Raw genomic sequence first — 16,834 nt, forward strand, 5'->3', positions numbered from 1 at the left:
ATCTGATTGGACCAACGGCCGAGACGGGTCCTCTGCTACCCAGAGGGAAACTGAGGCTTACGGGCCAGGATGCCATGACTTACAGCCCCTTCAATAAACATTTTTATTTGGTTTTCCACTTTTTCTTTAAAAACTGCAAGAGAAAACTAAAAGGGGAAAGGGTAGTGGACCTTGGGGAGGCTCCATCACGTGGACAGCACCCCACTCTTCTCCCCCTTGACCTTGAGGAACTCGGCCATGCTGGAAAAGTACTTCTGGTTGGCCTCAGCCACCTTCTTCTCGGCGGCCTGCGGGTTCACGATCTCCAGACCCTGGGGAGGGGGTGGGAGGGGCGCTGAAGGGGCTGGGGGGCAGCCCCCACCCTTAGGTTGTTCTCCTCGGGCCACCTCTAGGCCAACCCCTCCCCCCCAAGTATCACACACACGCCCCTCCCCCAGGCCTCCATTCCCCTGCTGACCCCGCAGCTTGGTCACCCCAGGGGCCTGAGGCAGTACCTGCAAGGGCGTGAAGGCCACGCTGGACGCAGTCCCTGAGGACCGGTCTCGAATGGTAGACTTGCCCCCGTAGACCACACTCTGCTTCTGCAAGGTCCGCTGCAAGGTGCAAGAGAATAAGATGGACCCCGGCTCCCCCTGGGCAGGGTCTGTTTCGGGGTCCCCAGGGGGGCCACAGTCCCAGCCCCGCCCATCCCCCGCCCCAGCACCTGGAGGGTCTTGGAGATCCGGGCCTTGGTGGCTTCGTTGACTTGGGTCTGGCGCACGCGCCCGCTGCCCGACTTGCCCAAGTGGCCCAGGCTGAAGCCCAAGTCCTCCTGGTAAGCATCCTCCTCAATCTAGGGGGACAGGAAGGCGCCATGAGAGCCCAGCCGTCGCAGGAGGGGGAGGGCAGGTTCCCCGGGGGCCCCAGAAGGCCTCACCTCCCCAAAGCTCATACGGTTGGCCTGTTTGCGGATCTCCGTGAGCCCCAGACGCTCCTTCATCTTCCGGTACCTGGGAAGGGGCAGAGGGAAGTAGGATGAAGAGGGGGAGCCCCAGAGGCAGGACCCTCCCAGGGCAGGGCCCGGGGTCCTCACCTGCGGCCACCGCGCTTCTTCCTCTGTCCGTCCAGTGGAGCGGGCAGCGGCTTCACCTGCTTCACGGGGGGCGGCTCCTGCCACTTGTCGAATTTTCGCTCGATCTCATCCTTGAGGTCATAGCCCACCTGGGGGGAGGAGCTTGAGGAAGTGCCGCAGAGCCGGGGAGGGGAAAGGGCGCTCCCAGAGGCAGGGTTATTGGGGCACCCATGGGGGCACCCATGGGCACACTCGCCAGTCCGAGCCTTCATTTCCCAAGGTGTAAAATGTCACCAGCGAACCCCAACCCTCCAGGAGTTCCCGGCAGGTACAGGGCCCACCCCCGGATGCCCCAAGGAAAGGAAGAGCGGCAGCAGCTCCTCCATGGCCTCCCTACCTTTCCCTCGGGGCTCTCGTGGAAACTGTCCACTCGCGCAGCCAGGGTGCACTTGGCAGCCACCAAGCGAGCCGCCTTCCGCCGCAGGTCCTGGCGGGGGGGGGGAGGGAGACACTGTCACGGGGCCAGGGACCTTGCCCCCACCCCTCCCGGCCCATCCTCTGCCCAGGACAGAGGCTCAGGCGGACAAGCCCGAGCCCCGGGAGGGACGCCGGACCTCGGACTCGGCCCCCACATCTCACACGAGTGCGTGCCTTTGGCATCGCGGAAGATGGGCTCCTTCTGCCCGGGGGCTGGGCCCCAGGCTTGGGCAGAGCGAGCGTCCAGGGGCCACAGGGGCCGAGAGTCCGCCAGTGGACGGACCACCAGCTTCGGGGTGCCTCAGCCTGCCTGGGCGTGGGCATCGGGACATGGGGGGGAGCAAGGACAAGGACCAGCGGCCCTCGGCTCCCCAGGAGATGTGGGGACGGCCTCACGGCACGAGCCCAGACGGCTCCGCCCACCCGCGTGCAGACACGTGCACACGCTCACTCGCGGGGCACTGGGGCCGAGCAGGGGCTCTCACCGGGGGCAGCGACTGCACGATGTCGCTGTGGTAGATGTAGCCGGTGTGCGGGAGCACCGAGGTGGACGAGAAGCCCGAGAGGGTCTTGCGCTGGGCCCCCAGCAGCATGATGTTGCAGGCCGGCATCTTGGAGAGGTTGGTCAGGCCGCCAGCCACGCCTGGAGGGGCAGGAAGGTCGTCAGAGGCGGCCCCTCCCCTCAGCGACCCCTTTCTCCCCTCCCCGGGGGCCCCAGCCTCACCCATGATCTTGGCGGCGGCCGAGGCCCCGATGATGAGGGAGAGGTTGGGCGCGATGAAGGACATCCGAGACTCCACGTACTCGTAGATGCGGTGCTTGGAGGCGTTCAGCTCCAGGGCCATGTCACAGGCCTCCTCCAGGCGCTCCAGCTCCTCCTCCGACAGCTGCTGCCTGCGGGGCCGGGGCGTCAGGGGCCGGCCCTCCCAGGGCTCTGGCGGTCAAAGCCCCCCTCCCAGCTCCAGCCGGACCGGATGAGCGTGGGGCTCTCGCCGGCCAGGGGGCCAGAGGCCGCAGGCTGCCCCTAAACTCTGTCTCGGGAACGTGGGCGTCCACCCCACGTCCCGACCTCCCAGGCTCTCCAGGAGGGAAGCAAGCAGCGGAGCAATCGCCCCCCAACTATGCTTAGGGAAACCGAGGCCGAGAGCGGGAGACGGCCTGGGCCGGCCCCCCCACGTACCCCTGCGTAGTCGAGGCCGTCACGCTGACCACCATGATGGTGGCGTTGGTCAGGATCTGCTGCAAGGTCTCATTGTTCTTACACTTGTCCAGGCTGTTGCCGAGTTCCTGCGAGGTAAAGGGGAGGACTCCAAGGGTCAGGGGGCGGGTCGCTCTGCCTGAGCCAGTCCACGGTCCAAGCCCTGCTGGACCTTAAGGTCTCTCGGACAAAGAGCTTGGAAAAGCCCGCTCCAGCCTCGGCTCCTGCCTCCCTCAGACTGGGCACCCCTTAGGACAGACCTGTCTCCCCGCTTCCATCTCCCGCAGCGCCACGTCCCTCCCTCCCTCCTGCCCTCTCACGTCCCTCCCTCCCTCCTGCCCTCTCACGACCCCCCCTCCCTCCTACATCCCCTCTCCCTCCTGTCCTCCTACGTCCCCCCCTCCCTCCTGCCCTCCCACATCCCCCCTCCCTCCTGCCCTCCCACGTACCCCCCCTCCCTCCCTGGCCTGCTCACCTTGACCGTCCGGATATAATCCAAGGCATTTGGAACGAGAGACTCAAGTTCTGGGAAGCGCTTTGAGTATTTGTCCCGGATAAATTTGTGAATGATATCTTCAAAGAGGGGAGATGGCCATGGGTGGTCTCCCCCGGGAGTCCCCTCCCCCTCCGGCTGCTCCTCTCCGCCCTTCCTCCCTTCTTCCCTCACTCACTCACTCAGCTCATTCTCAATCTCCACAGTCAGGTTGTTGGCATCCACGATCACCCGGTACTCGGGGGCGGCCTCCACCGGCCCGGTCACTGTCCGGAGAGCCCAGGTCAGCCGGCACCGCACTCCCCCCCACCCACCCAGGGCAGAGGAGAATCCCCAGGAAACAGAGCGGGCAGCTCGGAGGAGCTGATGAAGAGGCCCAGCCACACGCCCGCCCCAGAAAGCGTCTCCGAGCCGGGAAACGAGCAGGCCGGAGCCCTGCCCCCGTTTTCAGCACGTGGTCAGCGGGACCGCAGGTTGTCCCGAAGGCTTTCTTTGTGGGTCTGCGGGTTCTGGCCGTCCCACCCCGGGGCCCCGCCACGGCGCCGCGGCCCCGGTACCTTCGGAAGCCTTGGCCTGCTTGCTGACGTACTCTTCAATCTTCACCATGATCTCGGCAAACTGAGGAGAAGAAGGTCCCGGTCAGAGCCGCGGGCCCGGCCCCTCCCCAGGCCCCCCTCGGGCCCCCGGTTCCCCCCTCACCATCTTGCTGTCCCACAGCTTGGCGATGCTCTTCACCGAGTCCCCCGACAGGTCCAGCTGCATCTCCTCCTGCACATCTTCGATGGGCGGCTCCTCCTCCTCCTCCCCAAAGCTCCCGCCCTCCTCCTCCTCGGCCGCCTCCTCCAGGTCAGCCAGGAGCTCGTCCGCCAGCGACATTCTGGGGCCTCGAAGCAGAGAGGGAGCCCTAAGAGCCCCGCGGACACCTCCAACACCCCCAGCTTTGTAGGACTCCTGCGCAGCCGAGGTCAAAGCCCATGCTTGTGTCCCAGGGCAGGCAGGGGGCGGGGACGCTGACAGAGAGGAGCATCGGGCAGGCCCGGAGGAGGGAGGGGGAGCCGGAGGGCAGCCTCTCGGCCACAGGGGCACACGGGGAGGAGGCAGAGCTAGAACTCGGGGCCAGTCCTCCCCCGCAGCACAGAGGCCGAGCAGGAAGGAAGCAGCCCCGAGAGACAGGGAGTCAGGGAGGCGGCCTCAGGCAGCAGAGACAGGGAGGCCCGGCCTCAGGCAGCAGAGATTAGACAAATTCTGGGGCAAAGTTGTGAAAAACAGACAAAGAAAGCTAAGGACCGCTAGGGAGAGAGAAACCAGGAGAGGGAGCCTGAGGGGCAGACAAAGGCCTGGGCAGGACAGAATGGGGATGGGGGATGGGGGATGGAGGCCAAGCCAGGGGAGGGCACCCAAGAGGGGCTGCCCACCCCCGTGTCACCATCTGAAGGACCAACCTCTCGGAAGCCAGGAGCACTCACATACAGGCTCCAAATTTGGGCTGGGGTCAGGATGGAGCCCAAGACCTAGGTGCTCCCGAGTGAGCTGGGGTGGCCAGGCCTCTGGCCAGCCGGCCAGAAGAAAGGCATCCAGGCACACCGCCCAGACCTCCACTGCCCACACTCCTAATCCTCCCTTCCATCTCAGCCTTCCCCTCGGGCCTCATCCCCTGGACATGCTCCTCCCCGGCCTTGCCCCTCCTCTGCCACTCGCTGTCCTCCTGGAGAAAGGACGCCCTTTCACCTCTCCCTGTTCCTCCAGGACACTGTCCCTGGCCCCCTCAGAGCCAGGAACCTCGATGGAGGGGGCTTCCCAGCTGCGCTCTCCCCACAGCTCTTGGGACCCTTTCTCTCCTCTCTACAGAGATCTCTTCAGCCCCCATCCCTATGACCTGCGACCCAGGCTCTCTGCTGAGATGCAACCCCAAACCACCATCTCGGGGCAGTTCCCCGGGGGTCCCAGGGACCTCCCACTGGTCACCATCACCCGAGGGGCAGCTCCCCCCGGAGTCTCAGGGACCTCCCACTGGTCACCATCGCCGGTGGGGCAGCTCCCTGGGGGTCTCAGGGCCCTCCCACTGGTCACCATCGCCCGAGGGGCAGCTCCCCGGGGGTCTCAGGGACCTCCCACTGGTCACCATCGCCGGTGGGGCAGCTCCGCCAGGGTCCCAGGGACCTCCCACTGGTCACCATCGCCCGAGGGGCAGCTCCCCCCGGGTCTCAGGGACCTCCCACTGGTCACCATCGCCCGAGGGGCAGCTCCCCCGGGGTCTCAGGGACCTCCCACTGGTCACCATCACCCATGGGGCAGCTCCCTGGGGGTCTCAGGGCCCTCCCACTGGTCACCATCGCCCGTGGGGCAGCTCCCCCCGGGTCTCAGGGACCTCCCACTGGTCACCATCGCCCGAGGGGCAGCTTCCCCGGGGTCTCAAGGCACAAACTCGACACACCCCAAGCCGAGCGACGACCCCCCCTCCAGGCCCCCCAGAATCCACTGCCCGTGGCGTGGCCCCTGGGAGAAGCTGCCCCGGAACGAGCCGCCTCTGTCTCCGTGCCTGTCAGACGAGGGCCCTTCCCCTGAGCGGCGTGATCCTGCCCGCCCACCCTTCCCGCAAACTTCCCGCAGGGTCCCCCCCCCCAGGGGCCCCTCCTCATTTTCCCCAGGGCCCCGCCCCCCCCAGGTCCCCGCGAAGCGTCAGAGGAGGACGGGGAGCCTAGTCCGCCTGGAAGCCCCTTTCCCCCGCGGGCCGAGGAAAGTCACCCTCCCCACCCCGCGACAAGGCTGCAGGCCCGGAGCCCCCGACCCTGGCCCCGAGGCCGCCCCGCTGGGCACACCTCGGCCCTCCGCCTCCCGCCCCCGCGCACTTGCCCGGGGCCCGGGGCCCTGTCCCATGCAAAACGGTTGGGACTTGCTCCCGCGCTGGGCGCGCCCTGCGAATTATCTCCGGTTTGCTTAAATGTGAACACGTCGAGCCCCCACGGAGTGTAAGGTGCCGGGGGGAGGGGACGTAGGCCGCCCCCCGACCCCCAACCGCCACTCACCTACTACCTCCTCACAAGCCGGTGCGAGATCTCTGGAAAAGACGTCGCGGGAAAGTGACGTCCTGGCTACCCGGCTCCTCCTCGCGCATGCTCCAGACCCTCAAGCGGAGAAGGAAAAGAGGAGGCGCACAGCTATGACGACAACAGCAAGCGCTAATTGGTTCCCCGGAAGAACCAATAAAAATCGGCGGCGGCGGCTGCACCAAGACGTGGGGGTCGAGTCCAGCCGAGGGATAGCTGCGGGGCGCTCCGGCCCCTCTGCAGGCCGAGTAAGTTGGAAGCCCTGGATGTCTCTGAGAGGGATGACGACCCGGACCGCCGGGCCTCTGGCTCGTTGGATCCCCGCTGGGAGGCGAAGGATTCAGCGTCTTGGACCTTGGGGCCAACAGGGCCGGGGAGAACTGCAACTCCCAGGAGAAGCCGGGGCCCAGGCCTGGGCTGTGCAAGGGCCGGCTGCCCCAGAGCCTCCTGGGACTTGTAGTTCCCAGAGCGCTCCAGCCAAGATTTGGGGCTGTAGGTGCCGGATTTGAAGAGGTTGCGCCGGGTCCCCAGAGGAGGGGACGTTAGGGTCCGCAGAGGAGGGGAGTGAAAGATCATGGAAGAGACGCCAGGGTCCCGAGAGGAGAGTGAGGGAAGGTTGGCAGAGAAAGCCCTGGGCCCCTAGAGGAGGGAGGCAGAAAAGGGTTCCGAGAGGAAAGGGGGGGGGCCCGAGGGAGACAAGGCCAGGAAGGAGCTCCGGGGGCTCCGAGGGGGGAACGCCGAGGCTCCCCGGGAAAAGGAGAACGGCATGGGGGTCCGCAGAGAAAAAGCGGGTCGAGGGGAAGAAACCGGGGAGGAGGCGATGGGGTCCCCAAAACCGCAGCCCTGACCCTCTGCTCCCCGCAGCGCCATGGCGGGCGTGGGCTTCGAGGAGTTCTCGGCGCCGCCGGGCTCCGAGCTGGCGCTGCCCCCGCTCTTCGGCGGCCACATCCTGGAGTCGGAGCTGGAGACCGAGGTGGAGTTCGTGGGCGGAGCCCTGGGGGGGCCCGGGCTCCGGGAGCGGGAGGAAGAGGAGGAGGCCGCCCGGGGCAGGCGGCGCCGCCAGCGCGAGCTGAGCCGCCGCAAGTACCAGGCGCTGGGCCGGCGCTGCCGGGAAATCGAGCAGGTCAGAGCCCCTGGGCGCTCCCCCACTGCTTCCCGTTGTCGGAGAAAGCCCTGTTGGAGCCCGTTTCTGGGACGGAAATGTTGTCACGTGACGGGGTGGGTGGCCCAGGAGGGGGCGGGACCCTCTGACCCTTTCTGTCCCCTCAGGTGAACGAGCGGGTCCTGAACAGGCTTCACCAGGTGCAGAGAATCACAAGGAGGCTCAGGCAGGAGCGGAGGTAAAGGGGCGCCGGGCCTTGGGGCACAGGTAGGGTAAAGCCTCTGCTTTCAGAGCCGCGGCTCCCTGCCAGGAGGCTGGGCCCACCGAGGGACCGAGGTCAGTGGTTCCCGAGCAGCTCTGCCAGGCAGATCCCCGCTGGGAAACCTTAAAGGGCTCCCCGGGGCCATCGGCCCCAGATGGGCCCCCAGCTGCTTCCCCCCGGTTCCAGTCCCAGGCCTGGAGACCCTCGGCTCCCGGGGACTCTCCCCCTCCTCCCTCTAACGGCCCTTCCCTTCCTTGGGAAAGCCCCGGTGCCAGCCCCCCTGCCCTCCAGGTTCTGCACCCCCCAGTGCACGCAGTAAGCACCGGACACGGTCTAACAGGAGACTGTTAACGAGCAGATGGAGCTTCACGTGGCGGGGACTAGGGGCACCACGGCTGCTCTCCTAGGACCAACGGGGAGCTGGGGCTGAAGGCGGGACCAGGGGACCGATGGGAGGGGATTCAGGGAGGACTCTAGGGCTTCCATCTTCAGAGAACGGGTCCTCCGACAGCCGGAGCAGACCGAGGTTGTAGAGGGAAGGTGGGGGTAAGGAGGGCAGAGCCACGAGTCCCACCCACAGCGCAGGGGTCGAGTGACACAACAGTGACAGGAGCTGGTTTTAAGACCCCTGAAAAAGCAGAGGGAGAACCAGCTTCTCCTGTCCCGGCCTCAGGTTTCTGATGCGAGTCCTGGACTCCTATGGAGACGATTACCGGAAGAGCCAGTTCACTATCGTCCTGGAGGTGAGGCCTTGGGGCCCGGGGGGTGGGGGGCCTCTGGTCCTAGAAGGGGAGGACACCGGCTCCTTGCCTTGATCCCACTGCAGGACGAGGGCAGCCAAGGCCCCGACGCCCCCACCCCAGGAAATGCAGAGAACGAGCCACCAGAAAAGGAAAGCCTGTCCCCTCCCCCTCGGCGGCCCCCCGAGCCTGGCAGTCCCCCACCGGGGGAAGGCCCCAGCGGAAAGAAAAGGCGGAGGGCGCCCCGGGATGGGCGCCGAGGTGGGGTACTGCTAACCCCAGAGCTGGACCCGGGCCAGGTAAGCACCTAGAGACACGGGATGGGGAGGGGGGCGAGCCCAGGACTCGCGGCCTCACCTTGTTCCTCATCCCTCAGATCAAAGTGGAGGATGACTTTGGCTTCGAGCCAGAAGAGGCGCTCACCCCAGGATGGGTAGCCCGAGGCCCGGACAAGCTGCTGTCCTACCCCACTTTGGCCAGCCCTCCCTTTGACATCACCCCCCAATAAAGCTTTGTCTCCCCTCCACTGCCGCACACGGCCCGGCTGAGACTCGAAGATAAGACGAGGATATTTATTAGGGGGATGGGGGGCAGAGGGAGGCTTCACAGATTCTTGAGCCACTGGAGCGAAGGGCCCTCGGGTTCCTGAGGATGGCTGGGGATGTCATGCATCTTGCCATTATCTCGAACAGGAACTAGGGGTGGGAAAGAAGGAAGAAAGCTCACTGGCCTGGTCCCTCTTTCCACCCCCCGCCCCCCACGCCAAGGCCCATTTTCCAGGCAGGTACTACTCACCAGGGTAGTTGTAAGGGGTCGCCTGGTTGATCATGCCTGAGTACTTGGTATAGGGGCTTAAAACAGGGAGGATCAGAGCTGCCGGGGAGAAGGGCAGAGTTAGAGTCTGGGGGCCTCCAGGGAACGGCAAAGCAAAGGGGAAGCGGCCCTGCCCCCACCTCCAAGAGCTCCCTTCTAGCTGGGGGAGAGGTGGGAAGTGCATCCAGAGCACCGGGTGTCCAGGGAGGGGCTACAAGGGGGCTGAGCTCAGTGGCACCCTTCCCACCCTTCTAGCTGGGGGCAAGGGGGGGTTGAGCTCAGTGACACCCTTCCCCCCCTTCTAGCTGGGGGCGAGGGGGGCTGAGGTCAGTGGCACCCCCTTTCTCTTCTAGCTGGGGGCGAGGGGGGCTGAGCTCAGTGACACCCTTCCCACCCTTCTAGCTGGGGGCGAGGGGGCTGAGGTCAGTGACACCCTTCCCACCCTTCTAGCTGGGGGCGAGGGGGCTGAGGTCAGTGACACCCTTCCCACCCTTCTAGCTGGGGGCGAGGGGGCTGAGGTCAGTGACACCCTTCCCACCCTTCTAGCTGGGGGCGAGAGGGCTGAGGTCAGTGGCACCCTTCCCACCCTTCTAGCTGGGGGCGAGGGGGCTGAGGTCAGTGGCACCCTTCCCACCCTTCTAGCTGGGGGCGAGGGGGCTGAGGTCAGTGACACCCCCTTTCTCTTCTAGCTGGGGGCGAGGGGGCTGAGCTCAGTGACACCCCCTTTCTCTTCTAGCAGAGGGTGGAGGGGGCCAGGAGGCATCCAGATCTCGGGGTACACAGGGAGGCTCTAGAAGGGGGGCTGAGGTCAGTGACACACTCACTCACGCCCTGTTCTGCGACCTTGACCCTGCCCCTCCCCAAACCCGGGACCCAGGGCTCACCCGTGGTGCCGATGGCGAAGGACGCGACCAACACGGGCTCCTTGGCCCAGGCATCCTTCAGGAACCGTCCCAGTTCTAGCGGGGTAAAGACAAGATCTTTTCACTTTAAACTCAGACCCAGCCACACGTCCCGACCCCCGACCCCTCCATTCGCGATCTTGACCCGAACCACCTCACTGGGGTGGCCACAGACCCTCTCCCCGCGCGCGACCTCGGGCCCCATCTGCTCGGAGCTGTGCGCGCCGCCCGCAGACGCCCCCGTCCCCAGCCCAAACCCTTCCCGGCCCCAGACGCCCGGACTCACTGCCCGCCATGTTAGCTAGTTTCCCTTCACTGCAGGGGCGGCTGGGATTTGTGTCTGTAGGAGCCAAGGCGCATGCGTGTTTGTCCCTCCGCCTCCCCTTCTGCAATGCGCATGTGCGCACCAGATTAGTTCTCGGCCCACTTCCCTCCGGAGCAGGTCCAACAAGAGCATGCGCACTTGAAGTCCGCGTTCCTGGGTCGCCCGTTAGTGGAGGAGACCCTTGTGCGCATGCGCTCGAAGTTCCCTGGCGCTCAGTTCCTCTCCTGCAGTGACTCCCGTCCATTTGACGCCGGCCGGATCTCTCCTCAGCGGCTCCGCAGCGCAGGGTGAGGGCAGGGTGGCCGAGGGCGCCGCTCCGAAGCCGGGAAATGGATGCGGGGAGGTCTCGGAGGCATGACAGGCCGCCCCTCCCCACATCTCTCCAGCCCGTCACGTTGGAAAAGCGGCTCGCGTCGTCATTCCCATTTTACTGAGTCGGAAACTGAGGCTCAGTTTCTTTTTTTTTTTTTTTTTAATAACTTTTTATTGACAGAACCCATGCCGGGGTCATTTTTTACAGCATTATCCCTTGCATTCACTTTTTCGATTTTCCCTCTCCCTCCTTCCACCCCCTCCCCCAGATGGCAAGCAGTCCTTTACATGGTAAACATGTCACAGTATATCCCAGATACAACATATTTGTGCAGAACCGAGCAGTTCTCTTGTTGCACAGGGAGAATTGGATTCAGAAGGTATAAGCAACCTGGGAAGAAGAACAAAAATGCAAGCAGTTTATATTCATCTCCCAGTGTTCTTTCTTTGGGTGTAGCTGCTTCTGTCCATCTTTGATCCATTAAGGTTCTCTTTATCGAAGAGATCCACTTCCATCAGAATACATCCTCAAACAGTATCGTTGCTGACGTATATAATGATCTCCTGGTGCTGCTCATTTCACTCGGCATCAGTTCATGTCAGTCTCGCCAGTTGAGGCTCAGTTTCTTTGCAGCGTCCCCAAGGTCGCACAGGCCTAACCCGGGTGGAGCCCGGCTCGCGGGACTCCAATGTTGGCGAGTCGGAAAGAATAAAAGCGGACTTCACCCCCACCCCCACCACTCCTCCCCCCCCCCGCCTATTTTGCAAATGAGGGAAGACAGGAGAAACGAGCTAGAGGGGCGCCTCTGCGGCTGCGCGCCCCGGGCAGGTGGAAGAGACAGCGGGCAGTGCCCGCACCAGGGAGGCACAAAACCCGGGCGGGAGCGTCCTGGGCGACCAGCTAGATCCGGCTCCTGATTGCGGACGCCCCCCCCCCCCAGCCGCCCTCTAGCGCCCCCTGGGGCGGGGAGGGGACTTTCAGGGCCTCCTGGCTATGGCCTGGCCTGAAGAAAGGACCCGGCAGAGCTGGCCCGAGCTCCGGAGGCAGCGGGAGTGCAGGGGGGGCGAGCTCTGCCCGCGGGGCGTCCGAGCAGCTTCTCCCCCGGAGAACCGGGACCGAGGCCTCCGCCTGTCTGTGTATCTACTGCCCCCCGCCCCCCGCCTCCAGCACAGAGCCTGGAGTAGGCGCTTATCATCCCTGCCTCATCCCCTGGAGAACCCGGGAAATGGGCACGTCCAGCCGCAGCTGGGGAGAGCCGGCCTAGAAGGCGGGCGTCTCCTTCCGGAAGGAGCCAGTGGCCGCAGAGCCGAGCACGTGGGGAGCGTGTGCCCCCCTGTGCCCGCCCCGCTGTGCCCGCCCCGCTGTGCCCGCGCCCCTGTGCCCGCCCCGCTGTGCCCGCGCCCCGCTGTGTCCGCCCCCTGTGCCTGCCCCCCTGTGCCTGCCCCCCTGTGTCCGCCCCCTGTGCCCGCCCCCTGTGCCCGCCCCCTTGTGCCGCGCCCTGCTGTGTCCGCCCCCTGTGCCTGCCCCCCTGTGTCTGCCCCCTGTGCCTGCCCCCCTGTGTCCGCCCCCTGTGCCCGCCCCCTGTGCCCGCGCCCCTGTGCCCGCCCCGCTGTGCCCGCCCCCCTGTGCCCACCCCGCTGTGCCCGCGCCCCTGTGCCCGCGCCCCTCGCAGACGTGTTCGTTGGCAGAAGAGCCTGTGGCCTGGGACGTTTTGGTCCTTCCCGAATTTGCCTCTTATTGAGTAAGCGGTGACTTGTTTATTGGGGTTATCACCGCCCGGGCCTCACTGGTCTATGCCGCGTTAATGGCGCCGGGCACCGAGACGCACAGTGGGGGGCAGGGGCGGACCCCACTCCCGGGGAATTTCGCTGAGTTCCGGGTCGGGACCACAGCCGACGAAGGGTCCTGCTGAGTGGGAGGGGAGGGCTGAAAAGTTGTTCATGGAAGAGCCCGTGGCTCAGGACTCAAAATGAGCCACCGGGAGCCCGGCAGGGGAGGATGCGCCGGCCAGCCAGGGGGTGAGAACGGCGCAGGGCGCACTGTGGGCTACACAGGCGGTCATCTGGGCGTGGTCCCAGTTTCTCTTCATTAACACACATTTTTATTTACAAAACACACGCAGGGGTAATTTCTCCCCATTGACCTCTGCACAACCTTCTGAGCCAAACTTTTCCCTCCTTTCCCCCACCCCCTCCCCAGAGGGCAGGAGGTCCAATCCGTCTTAAATATGTTGAAATATATGTATACATGGATACATACTTACGCAGTTATCTTGCTGCACCAAAAAAAATCAGATCTAGAAAGAAAAGAAAAAAAAACCTGAGAAGGAAAACAAAATGCAAGCAAATATCCCCAGAAAGTGTGAAAATGCTGGTTTCCGCTCTCACAGGCCTCTGTATGTGGCTTTCTTCCTCACTACACGGCTCCATTTTCTGAGAAAAGTTTGTGGCTGTGGGCAACGAGCCAGTACTCTGCCCTTGACCAGATGTAACCAAGGGAGCCGGCTCCCCATCTTTAATTCTTTTCCAATTGACTGCTGGACTTTGTACCAGGGACATTGCTAGGTGGCACAGCAGATAAGGCACCAAATCTGGACTCAGGGAGACCTCAGCTCAAATCCAGCCTTAGTAGCTGCTTGATCCTGGACAAATCACTTAACCCCGTGTGCCTCAGTTTCCTCATCTGTGAAATGATCTAAGAAAGAAAATGGCAAAACCGTTCCAGGATCTTTGCCAATCTTGTCCCCAAAGGGGCCACAAAGAGTCAGTAGGACTGAACAATCAACACATTTAGTTGTATTTTTTAATTCCATGGTTTTTAGAATAAATATTACTCCTAGGAAATGTGCAAAAGTTGCAGCTGTTAAAGAGTATACATCAATCGATGATGGTTAGAAATATTGCAAATGGCCGTTGGTATGGAAAAGTTGAGCATTTCAAAGATTATTCAAACAGGATCAATTGTCCTAAAACACAAATGAAAGCAGTTGATTAAAAAAAAATTTTTTTTACAAGAACTGGCCAACTATAGAAGCAGGAAAATGAAAGGATGCCCATCCATTGGAGAATGGCTGGGTAAATTGTGGTATATGAACGTTATGGAATATTATTGTTCTGTAAGGAACGACCAGCAGGATGAATACAGAGAGGACTGGCAAGACTTACATGAACTGATGCTGAGTGAGATGAGCAAAACCAGGAGATCACTTTACATTTCGACAACGATATTGTATGAGGACGTATTCTGATGGAAGTGGATCTCTTCGATAAAGAGAGCTAATTCAGTTTCAATGGATCAAGGATGGACAGAAGCAGCTACACCCAAAGAAAGAACACTGGGAAATGAATGTAAACTGCTTGCATTTTTGTTTTTCTTCCCGGGTTATTTCTACCTTCTGAATCCCATTCTCCCTGTGCAACAAGAGAACTGTTAGGTTCTGCAAACATATACTGTATCTAAGATATACTGCAACCTATCTAACATGTAAAGGACTGCTTGCCATCTGGGGGAGGGGGGGGAGGGAGAGAGGGAAAAAATCAGAACAGAAGTGAATGCAAGGGATAATGCTGTAAATAATTACCCTGGCATGGGTTCTGTCAATAAAAAGTTTTAAAAAATAAAAAAAATAAAATAAAAAAAATACATTAAAAAAAAAAAAAAAAAGAACTGGCCAACTAGTTTCCTGCAAAGTAGCCTAACTAATCCTCAGGAAACAAAAGGGACCTGCTGGAGAGGATGTTATAGGTCCGTCCACAGGCAAACTTCCAGAAGTTGCCAGAACAATACAAAGGTCGGGGAGAAGGGGACAACTGCTAGTCACTGCTGTGAAGAAACTACACTTGTGGGCAATTTCATAAAAGGTCATCTTGATTGACAAAAGTTTCTTGTTTTATCCAAAACTATTGTCAGAAGTCCAGGAAAACCTGAAAAATCCCCACATTCCTACTCACCATGACCACCAACACCCCAAAAATATGAGTTAGGGTTTGTTTTGTTTTGTTTTTCCGGCTCTAAGGAAAAGTCTTGTCCCCACTGAGGGAATGAATTCAGAAAAATACATTAAAAAGCAAAGTTGTCCCAAGATGACAGAAATTGTCCAATGTGGAAACCTCAACACAGCCGTGCCCTATGGCACAAGTTAAGAAATGTGCCCAATAGGTGACTGTTATGGAATATTATTGTTCTGTAAGAAACGACCAGCGGGATAATTTCAGAGAGGCCTGGAGAGACTGGCAGGAACTGATGCTGGTAAAAGGACACGGTACACAGCAACAAGATTATGTGACGATCAACTGATGGACGTGGCTCTGTTCGAGGGGATTCGGGCCAAGTCCAATAGACTTGTGATGAGCGAGCCTTCAGCAGCCAGAGAGAGACTGTGGGGACGGAGTGTGGAGCCCAACAGCATTTTCACTTGTTTGCTGTTGTTTGCTTGCTTTTTTCTTTGTCATTTTTTTCCTTTTTGATTGGATTTTTCTTGTGCAGCATGATACATGTGGAAATATGTTTAGAAGAATTACACAAGTTTAACCTATATCGGATTATTCGTTGTCTAGAGGAGGCAGTTGGGGGGAACGGAGGGAGAAAGTTTTGAAACACAAGATTTAATGTTGAAAGCTATCTTCACATGTATTTTGAAAATAAAAAGCTAGGGAAAAGCTAGGTAGCACGATGCATAGAGCACCAGCCCCGAAGTCTGGAGGACCTGAGTTTAAATCTGACCTTAGACACTTGACACTTCCTAGCTGCGTGACCCTGGGCAAGTCACTTAACCCCAATTGGCTCAGCAAAAAAAAAAAAGAAAAAGAAGAAAGAAAAGAAAAAAGCTATTATTAAAGATTTTTAAAACATACCCAAGAAGTGAGGGTAAACATATTTCCATGGCCTGGAAACTCATTTGATTCAGATCCATTGTTTTCTAGTGTTGTCATCCTGTGTCCTCTTCTTGATCCCATTTGTTTTTTTGGTTTTTTTGTTTTGTTTTTTGGCAAAGATGCTGCAGCAGTTTGCCATTTTCTTCTTTAGCTTATTTTACAGATGAGGAAACTGAGCTAAAGAGAATTAGTGCCTTGCCTAGGACCCCGCCACTAGTGTCTGAGATCAAATCTGAATTCACCCAGCAGCCCAAATCCCATTTGGCTTTGTCCACACCATGAGTCCAAGCCCTCTCTTACACTGGTGGCCATCTTTGGCCATTGTTCAGTACAACAAATAAAGATGTATTCGATTCCTACTGTGTTCCAGGCACTAAGCGCCAGGGATCCAAAAAGAAGCAAAGGCGGTCCCCGCCGTCGTGACTCAATTCCCAGGTTGTTCGAAGTTGCTCATCTTTGTGGTGTTGCTGTCATTGCACAAATGCTCCTCCTGGGCTGTTCGGGACGTCTGCCCAGGTCCCTCTAAAACCTCCTTCTGGGCCATTTCTTGGGGTGCGAGAGCATCGTTTTGCATCGGTTTGTGGTTTTCTTCAGGCGCCCGGCCCAGCCACCCATGACCTTCCTCATCTTCCTTCAAGTCCCAGCTAAACTCATACCTCCCACAACCACCCTGTGGATTCTCTCTGGTTTATCCTACTGACACAAAGTTGTTTGCAGGCTGTCTCCTTCATTAGAGTGGGAGCTCCTCGAGGACAGGGACAGTCTTTAACCTTTCCTTGTATCCCTGGTGCTGAACCCAGTGCCTGGCACTTAGTAGGTGCTCAATAAATGCTTAGGCGCACACACACTGTCTAATTTCCAGTTCCTTGTCTCCTCAGAGAAGGCTCTGTGCTCTCCGAGCAGAGCAGAATTAAACGTAAGTTAGTCCAAACGTTCGCGTGGACTTGGGGTGTCCGACCTGTGGCGGGGCACCCCGAGCTCGCGCCGGCCCCATCAGCCAGACGGACACGCCATAACTCGACTCTACCGTGGCGACGCCATTGTGGTCCTCTTCCAGAACGAAGGACAACCGGCAGCGCTTTCCTGCGCTATCTTCCCCCCTTAGAAGCTGAGGGTCTCGAAGGCAGGGTCTTTCTCCCCTGCTGCTCCCATTTGTGTCTGGAGAATGAGCCCTCAGAGCTCCCTGGGAGTCCTTAAGACCCTTTCGGAAGGTCTGCAACGGCAAGACCATTTTCCT

At 60.4% G+C, this 16,834-nt stretch overlaps 3 protein-coding genes across 4 annotated transcripts; 1 reads left to right on the forward strand and 2 right to left on the reverse strand.

The window, feature by feature from the left end:
- Window positions 1-79: 79 nt before the first annotated feature.
- On the reverse strand, window positions 80-6,352 carry PRPF31 (pre-mRNA processing factor 31). Its single transcript, XM_051989694.1, has 14 exons — window positions 6,246-6,352; window positions 3,919-4,103; window positions 3,777-3,837; window positions 3,402-3,485; window positions 3,202-3,299; window positions 2,709-2,815; window positions 2,253-2,422; window positions 2,014-2,171; window positions 1,449-1,538; window positions 1,073-1,200; window positions 917-989; window positions 704-832; window positions 495-593; window positions 80-311 (listed from the first exon to the last, which is right to left on the reverse strand). The coding sequence occupies exons 2-14, from the start codon at window positions 4,093-4,095 to the stop codon at window positions 186-188; spliced, it is 1,500 nt and encodes a 499-aa protein (XP_051845654.1). The 5' UTR covers window positions 4,096-4,103; window positions 6,246-6,352; the 3' UTR covers window positions 80-185.
- A 65-nt stretch (window positions 6,353-6,417) lies between these two features.
- TFPT (TCF3 fusion partner) lies at window positions 6,418-8,896 on the forward strand. Of its 2 annotated transcripts, none has more exons than XM_051989704.1 (6): window positions 6,418-6,514; window positions 7,131-7,389; window positions 7,536-7,606; window positions 8,304-8,373; window positions 8,457-8,669; window positions 8,747-8,896. In XM_051989704.1, exons 2-6 carry the CDS (start codon window positions 7,135-7,137, stop codon window positions 8,876-8,878), a joined length of 741 nt encoding a protein of 246 aa, XP_051845664.1. In that variant the 5' UTR covers window positions 6,418-6,514; window positions 7,131-7,134; the 3' UTR covers window positions 8,879-8,896. The 2 variants fall into 2 exon arrangements, with proteins under 2 accessions (XP_051845664.1, XP_051845663.1); XM_051989703.1 differs by lacking the exon at window positions 6,418-6,514 and adding an exon at window positions 6,735-6,881.
- A 32-nt stretch (window positions 8,897-8,928) lies between these two features.
- NDUFA3 (NADH:ubiquinone oxidoreductase subunit A3) lies at window positions 8,929-10,465 on the reverse strand. The gene is made up of 4 exons (XM_051989709.1): window positions 10,372-10,465; window positions 10,068-10,142; window positions 9,166-9,243; window positions 8,929-9,065 (listed from the first exon to the last, which is right to left on the reverse strand). The coding sequence occupies exons 1-4, from the start codon at window positions 10,379-10,381 to the stop codon at window positions 8,974-8,976; spliced, it is 255 nt and encodes an 84-aa protein (XP_051845669.1). The 5' UTR covers window positions 10,382-10,465; the 3' UTR covers window positions 8,929-8,973.
- Between the last annotated feature and the right edge of the window lie 6,369 nt (window positions 10,466-16,834).

Source organism: Antechinus flavipes, chromosome 3 (assembly GCF_016432865.1).
Source record: "Antechinus flavipes isolate AdamAnt ecotype Samford, QLD, Australia chromosome 3, AdamAnt_v2, whole genome shotgun sequence".
Lineage (NCBI taxonomy): Eukaryota > Metazoa > Chordata > Mammalia > Dasyuromorphia > Dasyuridae > Antechinus > Antechinus flavipes.

Excerpts from the sequence above, each read along its gene's own strand:
- PRPF31 (XM_051989694.1), bottom strand. The coding sequence starts at position 4,095 with ATGTCGCTGGCGGACGAGCTCCTGGCTGACCTGGAGGAGGCGGCCGAG. Across the intron at positions 2,172-2,252 it reads GGCCGCCGCCAAGATCATGG|GCGTGGCTGGCGGCCTGACC; the intron begins GTGAGGCTGGGG and ends CTGCCCCTCCAG. Across the intron at positions 1,201-1,448 it reads ACGAGAGCCCCGAGGGAAAG|GTGGGCTATGACCTCAAGGA; the intron begins GTAGGGAGGCCA and ends TCCTCCCCCCAG.
- TFPT (XM_051989703.1), top strand. The coding sequence starts at position 6,841 with ATGGAAGAGACGCCAGGGTCCCGAGAGGAGAGTGAGGGAAG. Across the intron at positions 6,882-7,130 it reads CGAGAGGAGAGTGAGGGAAG|CGCCATGGCGGGCGTGGGCT; the intron begins GTTGGCAGAGAA and ends TGCTCCCCGCAG. Across the intron at positions 7,390-7,535 it reads GCTGCCGGGAAATCGAGCAG|GTGAACGAGCGGGTCCTGAA; the intron begins GTCAGAGCCCCT and ends CTGTCCCCTCAG.
- NDUFA3 (XM_051989709.1), bottom strand. Across the intron at positions 9,244-10,067 it reads CTTCGCCATCGGCACCACGG|CTCTGATCCTCCCTGTTTTA; the intron begins GTGAGCCCTGGG and ends TCTCCCCGGCAG. Across the intron at positions 9,066-9,165 it reads GACCCCTTACAACTACCCTG|TTCCTGTTCGAGATAATGGC; the intron begins GTGAGTAGTACC and ends TCCCACCCCTAG.